Source organism: Pyxicephalus adspersus, chromosome 6 (assembly GCF_032062135.1).
Source record: "Pyxicephalus adspersus chromosome 6, UCB_Pads_2.0, whole genome shotgun sequence".
NCBI classification, from domain to species: Eukaryota; Metazoa; Chordata; class Amphibia; order Anura; family Pyxicephalidae; genus Pyxicephalus; species Pyxicephalus adspersus.
The window spans coordinates 13,283,848-13,297,026 of NC_092863.1; the positions used below are offsets into that span (position 1 = coordinate 13,283,848).

Sequence of the window (13,179 nt, forward strand, 5' to 3'; positions counted from 1 at the left end):
CCTATCTTTCCACTTATTCATTGCATGATTGCAAGATTAGTTTTTTTTTTAATGTAGCTTTACTGACACAGAAGAAATTAGATTTAGGAGTTCGGTAATAACCAAAAGTCTTTTTATACAGTATTTCATTCTTAATCTGTTTTTACAGTCAACCTAACATTTACCATCTGTCTCAATCTGCTATTAAAACACTAAATATGCTATTTAAATACAGACAAGGTTTCCTCAATCAGAAATTTGTGTATTGTTTTTATTGCTGTATATTTAATCAAACTACCTTTATATACCTTTTCCCTAGAGAGTGATATTAATTACCTCCTTAAGATGGCTTTGGAGAAGATTGCTTTCTTGCCTTTTGGCTACTTGATTGACCAGTGGAGATGGAATGTTTTTAATGGGCGCACCCCTCCCAGCCGATACAACTATGACTGGTGGAATCTCAGGTATAGTTTGAAGACAACACAAGAGACGCGGGCTATATCTGATCTGACTTGCCTGCGATATATTCATTTTATGACTTTCTAAACCCCACTTAGTTAAAAGTACTGCTGCCTATTGGAGAAACACTTAAGATGACCCCTAAGTATTGGGATTGGACAGGCTTTATGTATAGAAAGCAGCACAAGTGTGTGTTAAGTTAGCCTGTACATTGCCTGTGTGGGCAACAGGTGTTGCCCTCCTCAGAAGTCCATGCCTACTTTACTTTCCCTCCCTATGGTGTTCATCCTCAACAAGTAAGGAAGGGAAGCCCTGCAGTGGTCTGTCCTAACCATCTTTGCCAAGCACTCTACCTGGCTGATTTTTGACACCAACTCATTCGAAAAGTGGGGCAAACATGTTCCTGTCATGGTCCTTGGGTTCACCTGGATCTTTTGTGAGTCTGGGACCACTGCAGGGATATTCAGAAAGGAAAGCAGCAAGAGATAAGTAAATGTCCATTTACTAATCTCACCTGTTAGAATGAACTAAAACGCTTTGTGTTTCTTTAGGCCCAGTGACCTAACTACAGCAGTCAGGTACACTAAAGTTTAGGATTTTGGGTCTTTTTTTTTTTTTTTTTATCTATAACTATAAGATGGTTGAATGAAAAGCATGATTTGTTGCCATAGACTAAGAATATGTTCTTTGCAAAAGATATTGGGTATTTATGGAATTTTTTTTTAGTTTTACTTAGTGACACTTTATTGTGTATTTTAGGACTAAGTATCAAGGAATCTGCCCTCCTGTGCAGAGAAATGATGTTGAATTTGATCCTGGTGCAAAATACCACATCCCAGGCAACACCCCATACATCAGGTAAGAACAGGTACCAGCGCTGGTCCATGTTCTGTTTGAAATGAGCTGTACTACATCTCTCATATGCTTATCTGTCTCCTCTGGGAGCAAACAGTACCATTTAACCTTAAGCAAAAGATGTCCTTAATTTATAAAAAAAAACTCAAAATGCAAGTTTTTATTTCAAAAACGTCAACGCGTTTCATGGAATCTGTCCGCTTCCTCAGGAACGCAAAACGCATTGTATTTGGAGAGGTTTCCATCAGGAGATCTACTGAGTGCTCTATTTTCAGCAAGTGTTTGGTTTTGTATTTTTGCAAATGTATGGTTTTATATAATGTGTGCAAATAAACTGGAATGCGATTTTATATTTTATTGTCATTTTATTATACAAATCTGACTCTAAAAGTCCCTACAAAATTTGGCTTCCTAAAGGAAACCGTACTCCTTTTTCCATTTATAGTATTTTGGGATGTGGTCAATGTTAATGTAAGTCCTGAGAGGTATTAACGCCATGCATCTAGGCATTACTTTAAATTAGCTACTCTAAAGATCAAAGGAAAATGTGTATTTTTATGTCCCCCTTTTCAAATGTTTCTTGCAACTAATCTGTGTTTTGTATTTTAGATACTTTGTGAGTTTTGTTCTGCAGTTCCAATTCCATAAGGCACTATGTGCAGCAGCAAATGAAACAGGCCCCCTGCACAGATGTGACATTTACCAATCCAAACAGGCAGGAGCAATCCTTGGGTAAGCATAGGTTTTTATAATAATATAAAACAATCTCACCTTTTGATAATTTAGCTTTGATTAGATTTTTTTTTTTAAATGGGGCCAAACCTAAATATTTTGGCTAAGCTAGGAATCATGTCCATTTTTGTATACTGGAGTCAAACCTGACAATTGTGCATTTAAAAAAACATAGCCTTTGTGCATACTCCTTCTAAATGTCATTGTAATAATAATACACAATCAGCTCTGCTTTGAAAAGGTTAGCAAGAATTGGCAAATATCCATAGTTCTATAAAGGGGCAGCTATATTCAAGTTAACCACATGTCTTCTTCAAGGTAAAATATATAAAGTTTAATTGACTTTAAAAGCAATGAAAATTATAACATTTTTTTTCTTGAATTTAGATACATTTTAAACAAAAGTGACTGCTATGATGTTAGCGCAGAGGCTGTGTTTCAGGCTGCTTCCTGTTTAGTTATAACTAGATCTGAACAATATTGTTGCAAAGTGTTTCTAAATATACATGTTTTATAAACTCTCGGCACATCTGTTTACAAAAGCATGCAGAATCTGAAGTTAACATGAAAATTTTCTAACAGGAAATTAAGTATGGCCAGTTATTTATTTTGCATTTGCAAAGACCATTGTATGTCATATTATCTCCCATCCTATTGTAGTGTGCAAATTCCCCTAGTAAGCTCTTCGGGGCAGGGTCCTCTCCTCCTGTATCACTGTCTGTATTAGTCTGTCATTTGCATTATTAATAATAATGGAATACTGATGTTATGCAATATTTAGTTGGAAACTTATTTTATTTTTTTAAAACAAAAAAGTCCCTGCTGTTATCTGGATGTTATCAAATATGTTGTAAAAAAAAAACAATTAAAATGTTTGAAATACAAAAGCATGCAGAAGAAAGCAAATAAGCCCGCAAACTACAGTGTAGCCATGCATGACACTGACTACTAAATCACTAACATGCTGGATTTTTCTCAGCTCCATCTAATTTCATATTCACTTGATACTTGGATAAAATATCAGAACATGTCCAGATATTTAGTCATACTGATATATATATATATATGTATGTGTTAAGAAAAACTGAAGGCTAAAGCAGATTTGCAGCAACTATTTGTTTAATGTAAGTTTGGTACATTGGAGGTCTACAAAGCTAATCTTATGCAAGAGCTCTAAATTTGTTAAACACAAATGTGAAAGTCTGGTGAATTTTACAAGAGATGAAATCCTGCAGCATTATGTGGTTACATGTTGCCACAATTCTTTCAAAACTTGCAAAACACAAGGCATAGCTGCAAATAAGATCCTATGTGCAGACATATGCTATGAGTGTGTGTGTGTGTGTATATATATAAAACATAATTGCTCTCTTGCTTTCAAGAATTTGAAAACATTCTCAGGATTTTTTCAAATGTTTTACTATTTTTTTTTTATTTGAATCTCTCTTCACCTCTCTCCCTTTCTGTCTAATACTATTTACTAATGAGGAATGCCTCTTTTTCCTCCTAGAAATGCCCTTCGTGCAGGTTCTTCAAGGACTTGGCAGGAGGTTCTAAAAGATATGACCGGATCAGACAAAATGGACGTTGGACCTCTGTTGGAATACTTTGAGCCAGTCACCACCTGGTTGAAAGAACAAAATACCAAGAACAATGAAACTCTTGGATGGCCAGATTTTGGCTGGAGACCACCCTTGCCTGATGGATATCCTGGGGACATTGGTGAGCAGGGCCAATGATTTCAAGTTGTTCATTGTTTAGGTCATCTGATATTCTAGAGACAAGTTCACAATGTTTGATAAGATAATAGTCATTTTATTTTAATTTTTAGATAAAAATGCTAATGAAAAGCAGGCACAAGATTTCTTAAGTGAGTACAACACTACGGCAGAAAAGGTGTGGAATGACTATACTGAGGCATCATGGGCCTATAACACCAACATTACAGAACACAACAACCAAGTCATGGTAAGAAAGATAAAACCTGTTTGCTGTTCATATGTTAAGTTTTCTGCAAGCCTGGGCATTTGATAAGATAGATTATCCTTGTGTATACCAGCAGCAGTGATCCTTTCAATTTATCAATGGGGAAAGTTAAACTAGGCTAGTTTTAACATCATCCAATAGCTATTTTAACCAGGTATTTTACTACCTACAAAAAGCCAAGGATGCTGTGTGTAGACAGTTTGGTGACATTGATTCAAAGTATTGAAGAAAAAGACCATCAGGCAAATTTTAATTTTAGTTGCTGCTTTCTATGTTTTACATTTAAAATATAAAGTACCTACCAAAGAAAGTGGGTGATTCTTGTAGGTTCTGTTTTTTTTTTTTACCCTAAATATGCTCCCACTCCATCTCCAATATGCTTATATTTAAAGACAGTACCTTGAGCCGGGAATGTCATGTGTCAGCGTTCCTAAAAACCTAACAATGCCTAACAATGAAGAAGTTACACAGCTGACAATATAGAACCACATAGCTTGTTTATTCTGCTTTGAAGTGATATCCCGCAGTGTGGTAAATATTATGCCGGCAAATATGACCCATGTATTGCTAAAGCAAATTGTATGAAGCCAGCAGAGTTTAGAGTGGACAAAACTTAACTCATGTTTGTTCTCAAGGTAAAAATTATTAAATACATTTGTAGTGTGCAAATAGGTTTTGTTGTCACAAGTTTATATGTTAAGATTTGCTACATTATGAGTGTTTTACCATATTTATTTGAAAGGTACAATCCTCTATGTGTACTATCTCAAGCTTTGATTTGTGTGTCCTGCTGGACGGTCACAACTTAGGTTAATGGGATGCCCCATATATTATTAATATGCATTTATTTTCTAAAAGGTGATGGAGAATTCTGAGGGACAAAAACTCTAAATGGTTTTGTAAATGTGCCCCAGGAGATAAGTCTTAGTCCTATAAGTCATAGTTTTGCAATCAAGCAATGTATATGTCATTGTATAATATCCCTCACCTTTTTGCAGCTGGAAAAGAACCTGGCCATGTCCAGCCACACTCTACAGTTTGGAAGACAGGCCAGAAACTTTGACTACAGTGATTTCCAGGATGTGGAAATACAGAGACTATTGAAAAAGCTCAGTGATATTGATAAAGCTGCTCTGTCAGAGGCACAGCAGAAAGAGGTAAGTGTGTATGTGAAGAAACAATATTGCCTTTTTTGTCAACCAGTATGATGACTGGAGAGAGCTGTGTTTGACCTAGATTTTCTAAACAAATTTAATGATGACATATGAAACTACTACATTGTGGACCGTTAGGTTCCCATTGCACAAAACATTACATTACATACATTTACAAACTTATACTTTTGTTTTACTCCAGTACAATCAAATTGTTTCTGAAATGGAAACCATCTACAGCAAGGCCACAGTATGCAACAACAATAACAAGTGCCTTCCTCTGGATCCAGGTAAAACTGCATTTTATTTTTTACATAATCAATTCAGCAGAACATAGGAGATATTTAATTATGTGAAAGAACATGGGAGGATGCAGCTTTACAATAAAAAATCAAGAGAAATGTGTCATTTTTAGCATCTTGATAAATGAGGTGCCAGTCAGGGTTTTTGACTTATTATTTTATCCGATGGTAAAATGTTTAGCATGTATGTGAAATAATTGGTTAGAGATGACCTTGTATCAATCTATACTAACAGACCACCAATCATCACTATGGTATAATGCAGAACATCATTTCTTTCCAATTTATACTCAAATTGACCCAATTCTTTTTTTCTTTTTTTTTTTTTTGCTTTGTTTGTGATTAACTCACAGTTAGGATTTTATACAGTAACTGACACCACGCTGCCTAATATGTTTACACAAACATCTGTCCTAATTGCATTTATTAAAATAATGTACCTGTTCCAACTTACATACAAATTCAACTTTGGAACAAACCTGCAGTCCCTATCTCGTATGTAACCTGGGGGACTACCTGTAGTATAAATATTTCTTTGATATTGATCAGAATAGGGGTTTTTTATGTCTTTTGTTCTTTCTAGGACCTGCTATCAAAAAAATGTGACATGCCTTAATATTTTACAAGGAAGGAACTGGTGTTCCTAGTGTTACTGTTCTAACTGTTCTCCGTTGTAACTAAGATTCATACTAATTTTATTCAATTCATTGATTTGTTTTTGTTATAAGATCTAACTGCTCTGCTTGCCAAGTCACGTGACTATGATGAACTACTGTGGGCATGGAAAGGCTGGCGAGATTCTTCTGGTAAAAAAATGCGCAACCATTACAAGAGATATGTAGAGCTGGGTAACGAGGCTGCTGTTCTCAATGGTAAGAGAGAGTCCAGCAATTTCGTAGTCATGACCCGATTCCTTCTACATTTGTAGCTTATACCAATAATTAATTTAGTATTAATTTTCATGTATACATATTCGTTTTTTACTTATCCTTATCTGCTCTGCCAGGTCATGCTGACAATGGTGCATACTGGAGATCATGGTATGAAACACCAACTTTAGAAAGTGATGTTGAGAGGCTTTATCATGAACTGCAGCCTCTTTATCTCAACCTGCATGCTTATGTACGCCGGGCCCTCTACAAGAAATACGGAGACAAGAAAATCAACCTTAAAGGACCCATCCCTGCCCATCTGCTTGGTGAGATACCTGTTGATTTTAATTTATTGTACTTGTGGAACTGTGATACACTATACGCACTTTACAGTGTCATTAGAGGGGTCTGAACCAGGCAACCAGAGCTGCAGGACAAGTTCTAACTAAGTAGCTACCAGGCTTTCCTAGAGGTTTGCCCTTTTGTGTGATAAACATGGCAATTTACTCCCTGCAAAGTAACCACCTCTTCTAAACACATGGAGTACCGCTCTCTAAAAGTATAAATGGACATCATCATCCGCTTTCATCAGCTTAAGCATTGATTACAGATATGCATCTAGCATTCACTGAAATAATGGCACCTCCTGGATTACAGATTCTTCAGAAATGAAGATTTTGTCATTATAGTAGGCTTTACTGTTAAAGCATGGACTGCATAAATATAGTATGACAATTCTTGTCCTAGTTTTTTAGTTTCAGCACAATAAAAGATAGTAATGTTGGGGACCCATCTCTATAAATAATAATGTAAAGATGGCACCTGATCTGAGATGATTAACACTTAAGCCTATCATCTATGACCGCCTACAATATAAAGACAAACAAGCGTTGCACAAATGCATGAAATGAACAACTTGAACAGAACGTTAAATCTAATTTAATTTTATTAGGATTTGCATTACTGATCTACTCTATTAATATAAAAGGTGTATACACAACTAATAATATATATTTTCTTTTATTAGGTAACATGTGGGCTCAGTCATGGTCCAATATCTTTGATCTTGTTGTTCCTTATCCTAATGCAGCGCAAGTGGATGCCACACCTGCAATGGTGGCTCAGGTGAGAGACTAGCAGACCTATAACAGGTCCATTCAAACCCCTCCATGGTGCTACGAATTGCAATTATGGGCTGATTACTAGACGGACATAAGGTCTCATTATAGAGTCAGTGGCCTGTAGGCCTTTCACACCAATCACATCCAAATTAGATCAGGGCTTTGCAGTCTGAAGCAATACTTGCATTGTCGGAGTGAGAAAAAAAATACAGACTCAACAGCCCTGGCATAGAAACATGTACAGTGTATATAAATATGATCAAATATGAATAAAATAAATGCAAATTCCTGAATATTCTTTGCAAGCATTTGGAGGCCCATAAAAAACCACTGTATTTGCCTAAAACCTCTCCCAGGTTCCTGGCTTTGGACCATGGACTCCAAGGAGAGGTAAACACTGTAGATTTTTGCCACAACTGAACAAGTCCATAAAGGGTACAGCCGTATTTGCTCATTATGAATCGAGGCTCCGGCTCCTGACTACATATGTCGGCTTGTTTTTTTTTTTCCCCGTGCATGACTGAAAACAAGAAATAAAGATCTACTGTGTATGAAAAGACCACCTAGTTACACACTACAGATAGTAGCAAATGGGTTACAAAGATGCTAGTTTCAACTCACAAATGTATTGTTTTTACCAGAAATGGACCCCAAAAAAGATGTTTGAAGAATCAGACAGATTCTTTACCTCATTAGGACTCCTTCCTATGCCTCCAGAGTTCTGGGAAAAATCCATGATTGAAAAACCTGCTGACAGAGATGTGGTTTGCCATGCATCCGCTTGGGATTTCTACAACAGAAAAGATTTCAGGTAGAGTTAAGAAAAATGCATACAGGCAAATAACACATTAGGAGAACAATACTTTTTTCAAAGTTACTTATGGAATAATACCTATGTATTTATGTTATCCTTGTTTAAAATATAAAATTGCATTGTTTGTTTATTTTACATTTGTTCATTTTTACATTTGTACATTTTACATTTGTACAAAGACTTTAAAAAATTAGTAATAAAGTTTATATGTACGCTTTAGTTGTGACACATGTCAATATATAAAATCATTTGTCTACAGCTGAGCTTTAGTGTTTTTTACCTACATGTTAACATTTGTTAAACATGTGGTCACCATAAAGAAAGATTGATGGGCTGTTTGATAACAATGTGGCAAAAAGACAGAAGAATGTATCTGTGAACCAATTTGTACTATATTATAATATGTACTAATATTATATTTGTATAAAGACACCAGTGTGGACAGGTGTAAAAAATAAATACGTAAACCGGTGGAACAAAATAGCTTAAATATTTTGATGGTCTTTTTTCAGAATTAAGCAATGCACAGTAGTCACCATGGATGACCTTATCACTGTCCACCATGAAATGGGCCATGTTCAATACTTCCTGCAGTACAAAGATCAACCAGTTTCATTCAGAGAAGGAGCCAACCCTGGCTTTCATGAGGCTATTGGAGATGTTCTTGCACTGTCGGTGTCTACTCCTAAGCATCTCCACAGCATTGGGCTTCTGGACAAAGTTGAGGACAATAAAGGTAGGATGTGTAATTTGTAAAAATAAATTAAAAATCAGTTAGCATTTAATGATGTAGTTGTTGGTGGTAGATCAACAATTTGCAGCTAACCTTTTGTGTTTCCTATTAGAAAGTGACATCAACTACCTTATGAGTGTTGCACTGGATAAAATAGCCTTCCTTCCCTTTGGATATCTGATGGACCAATGGCGCTGGAAAGTGTTTGATGGAAGAATTCCAGATTCTGAATATAACCAGCAGTGGTGGAATCTCAGGTATAATTTTATCCAATTTGTACATTTATACCATTTTTAAATGGTAGAACAATTTAACATTAGGAGATGCTCTAGCAAAAAATAATAATTCTAGGTAAAGTAAGGTATAAACTATGGTATGTTTTTATTGATCTCTGATATTTCGACAGATATCATCAGGATAGGAAATAAAGGGGTTTTCTCATAAACCTTATCATCTCACCATTCTGAGTAAAGTTGAATACCTTGTCACAATGGTACCTAGCAATGAGCCTGATAGTGGCCACATGATTGGGTCAGAGAATATCCAACTTGTGGGGTGTTACCTGTCTGCTGTGAATTAGAAAGTACCAAGAGTGGTGCAACAATCAGGACAGTTAAGGAACTTGTGACAGGGTCATGGGTGCTTAAGGCTCGCAGATGAGCTTGAAGGAGAGAGGCTAGCCCATCTAGACCAATCCTGACAAAAAAGCTACAGCAACATATATTGATGACAAATCTATTACAGGTCATAAGAGAAAGGTGTCAGAAAACATAGTGCCTCAGACCTGATGTCTTTGGGGCTGTACTGCCGCACATGCCTGTAAACACATAGGGTCAGGAGAGTACAATGCAAATCCAGGCTGGGGTCAAAGGTTTTGATTGTTCTTGACATTTGAAATGGAGAAAGATAGTTCTTGTTTCCGTAAAAGTACAATTTTCTTTTGAAGTAAAGCTCTGGGAAGGGGGTAAATGCACAGTAAACACACACCTATGTAAACTCTTATTGATCAAAAAGGTTAAAATTCCGTTACTTACAGTTTGGTCACTTACCCGCCCCAGCAAGTGCACATTAGAAGGAAGGTAAACTAAGAGTAATTCATGTACTTGGATATGCGATTTAAAATTTTAAATACACAACTAAATTACATTTAGTTTTGTTCCGATTTAAAGATGTCTTACCAAGTATTACTTCTTTGTTATTCTAGACTGAAATATCAAGGATTGTGTCCTCCAGTCTTGCGATCAGAAAACGATTTTGACCCTGGTGCAAAATTCCACATTCCTGCTAATGTACCCTACATCAGGTAACAGATTTGGCTGAAGTGGTTTTGCATTAGAGAGAATATTTGTTTGTAAATGAAGGGGTTGACCTGTGTAATGTAATGTCACCTGTGCATGCGCAGGATCTGGCACAGATGTCATCAGTGGGCTGGCACAGAAAAATAGGAAGAAGCTGGCCGCAGATGACTCAACAGTCTAAGATTTTGGCGTATGGTTTTCATTATGGGATGAACTATAGCATTACATTCTACAGTAATACCAAATGTTAAGCAAGAAATATTAGCAAGAAATAAACAAATACACAAAAGTCTGATTTAAGAAAAAAAAAATTATAGTAATTTTGGTTAAATTTAATATGAAGTTTCATATTTGTCAAAGTTTGTCTTTGAAAAACAGCCATTTTGTGCACAATGCAGCCAAGTATAAGCATTTAACTCAATAAAGCTTCCGGTTATTCCAAAAAGAATGCAAACTGCTTTGCTAAAGCATGACTATACTAAGGAAAAGTGAAGGTTGCCATTAAAAAAACATGGTTTTTATAGGCGAGAAATTAGGGCCATTGAGTTAAGCATTTTACCGTTTCCTGCAATACTGGCCTACAGGAAACATGCATCCATTCTAATTATTGTTGCTCTTTATAAATTAATAAGACTTTCTTTTCTGGTTTCAAGGTATTTCATCAGCTTCGTCATTCAGTTCCAGTTCCATGAAGCTTTGTGTAATGCAGCCAAACAGACTGGACCTCTTCACACCTGTGATATTTATCAATCCCAGGAGGCTGGAAAACTGCTTGGGTAAGATAAGCACAGAGTGAAACCTTATGTATTGGTTCCATGATTGTATTTATACACTGTTGCTGCATTTATGTGGAGCATGCATGCATTTTACAATCCAATCCCCAGTTGTGCAGAAATATATTAGCCATAATAATTGTAAGCAGAGAAAGATGGCTTTTCACCAAAGATCTGTCTGTTAGTACAAATCTGAAAATTACTGGGCTGGGGTTTACTAATATTCTCTTCATCTGCAGAGATGCCATGAAGTTGGGCTACAGCAAACCTTGGCCTGATGTGATGGAAGTTATTACAGGACAAAGAAATATGTCTGCTCATGCCCTCCTGAAATATTTTGAGCCTTTGACCAACTGGCTAATCGAACAAAATACCAAGAATGGAGAAACTATTGGCTGGCCAGAATACAACTGGAGTCCAGGTAGGAATAAGCCCAACATTGTTGGTGTCAAATGCCTGGATCTCACTTTAGCTGGGGTTTAGGCAAAATATTAATTTTTAAATTCTTAATGAGTGTAACTATAAGGAGCCATCCCGACCTAACGCAGTTCCACGTCAACAACATTTGGACCTTTGCCTCATAATGAATACTGCTCGACTGACTAAAGTTTAATGACCTAGATAAGTGGATTATAAGAAAAGAGCTGTTACATTTTTTATCACTCTGATGCCAGATTTCATAAACAAGTGGAGTTTTATGAACAAATGTTGCTGATAGGTGATATCTTTTGTTTCAGCTCCTGGTCTTGATAAAATCTGGTAGCTGCAAAGTGGTGGTGGTGGTGGTGGGAGTGTGCCTTTTTAGTATTGCTACACAGCAGTTAATTAACCTATTCCACTTGTAATGTCTTTTTTTCATGTCATTGTGGTGTGGATATCTGTCAGTTATATTGTTTTACTATTATTAGAAATCTTGCAACTAGTATTTTCTTGAATGGTAGCCCCTATATTTGTCTCTATACTGGTTTCATTTAAAGCTTGAAATACTTGTGCATAAAAAGTTAAGCAGCATTTACATTTTTCCTTTTCCTCCTTTTAGTTAGTAATGAAGAAGCTTTACAACCACCTCCAACACAAAAAGTTGACTTCCTAGGAATGAACTTAAACAGTGGTCAAGCATCAGCAGGAGCCTGGGTCCTTTTGGCTCTTGGAATAATTCTGGTTATCACTACTATTGTATTAGGTGTCAAGTTCTCAAAAGTAAAACGTAGGGCAAAGAAATCTACTTCTGAACTGGAGCTGAAATAACTAAGCACCACCACCATCCAGCAAGGGGTCCTCTGTAATAGGATCATTTCCTGCATTCCAAGACTTGGGGACACTTAGTGTGCAAGTAACACCACAAATCTTGTTGACTATGCAAAGAACTTCATCCTTGGAAGATCAATCAACTAGCTCCTTCAAAACCAAATTTAAAAAGGATGAACTCTTACACAGGTGCTTAAGGGAAGGGAAGTTTGGGGCAAATGTGAAACATTCAAATTGTTAATAAAAAAATTGTGTCAGATCTTTTCTCCAGCAATGGGAGCAATAAATATTGTAAGTGAAAACTTTAAAGCTTTGCTGGTCCTCATTTTTGAAGGTTTTCTTGCTTTTTGTCTAGCATAAGCAGCTATTTTGAAATCTGAAAAAATACTCACAAAGGTCTTGCTCATTAAATGAAACCCAAAATATATTGTACTTTGATTTTAAAAAAGAACTTTTTAACAATATATACAAATATCTGTGGTGAAGGAATGTTATAAATGACCTTTACTATAATTTTTTTTAGATGGAATCACTGAAGGAGGAGTTCATATACATGTAGGAAAATATCACTGTCCCAAAACCTACTTCATGTTTAAGTAGAACACCAGATAATTTGGTTGAGAAGTTTCGTCTTAAATTTTGTGTGGCTATCAGAACAGGAACAAGGAAAAATTCTTCCTAATAAGAAGCAGTGAAACCCATCCAAGCACAAAAAAATAGAAAACAATGTTTACAACAAGCCCAATGTGAACCCAGTATCATTTAAGACATTCTTTTTTCTATAGCATAAATGGTGTTGTTCTGCTTCTCATAGTAAGAATACATTTAGCATTGTGTGGCCACTGCTACCGAT

General features: G+C 36.1%; 1 protein-coding gene across 1 annotated transcript in view; it reads left to right on the forward strand.

The window, feature by feature from the left end:
• Window positions 1–12,635, forward strand: part of ACE (angiotensin I converting enzyme) — a 29,175-nt gene extending 16,540 nt beyond the window's left edge. The window contains exons 9-25 of the mRNA XM_072414618.1: window positions 299–443; window positions 1,198–1,296; window positions 1,903–2,025; window positions 3,536–3,747; window positions 3,857–3,993; window positions 5,010–5,168; window positions 5,368–5,455; window positions 6,196–6,339; window positions 6,474–6,665; window positions 7,367–7,464; window positions 8,102–8,271; window positions 8,787–9,010; window positions 9,120–9,264; window positions 10,212–10,310; window positions 10,959–11,081; window positions 11,318–11,499; window positions 12,118–12,635. Coding sequence (XP_072270719.1) covers window positions 299–443; window positions 1,198–1,296; window positions 1,903–2,025; window positions 3,536–3,747; window positions 3,857–3,993; window positions 5,010–5,168; window positions 5,368–5,455; window positions 6,196–6,339; window positions 6,474–6,665; window positions 7,367–7,464; window positions 8,102–8,271; window positions 8,787–9,010; window positions 9,120–9,264; window positions 10,212–10,310; window positions 10,959–11,081; window positions 11,318–11,499; window positions 12,118–12,326 — 2,549 coding nt within the window. The 3' untranslated portion in view covers window positions 12,327–12,635. The remainder of the gene's footprint in view (window positions 1–298; window positions 444–1,197; window positions 1,297–1,902; window positions 2,026–3,535; window positions 3,748–3,856; window positions 3,994–5,009; window positions 5,169–5,367; window positions 5,456–6,195; window positions 6,340–6,473; window positions 6,666–7,366; window positions 7,465–8,101; window positions 8,272–8,786; window positions 9,011–9,119; window positions 9,265–10,211; window positions 10,311–10,958; window positions 11,082–11,317; window positions 11,500–12,117) is intronic.
• The last annotated feature ends 544 nt before the right edge of the window (window positions 12,636–13,179 follow it).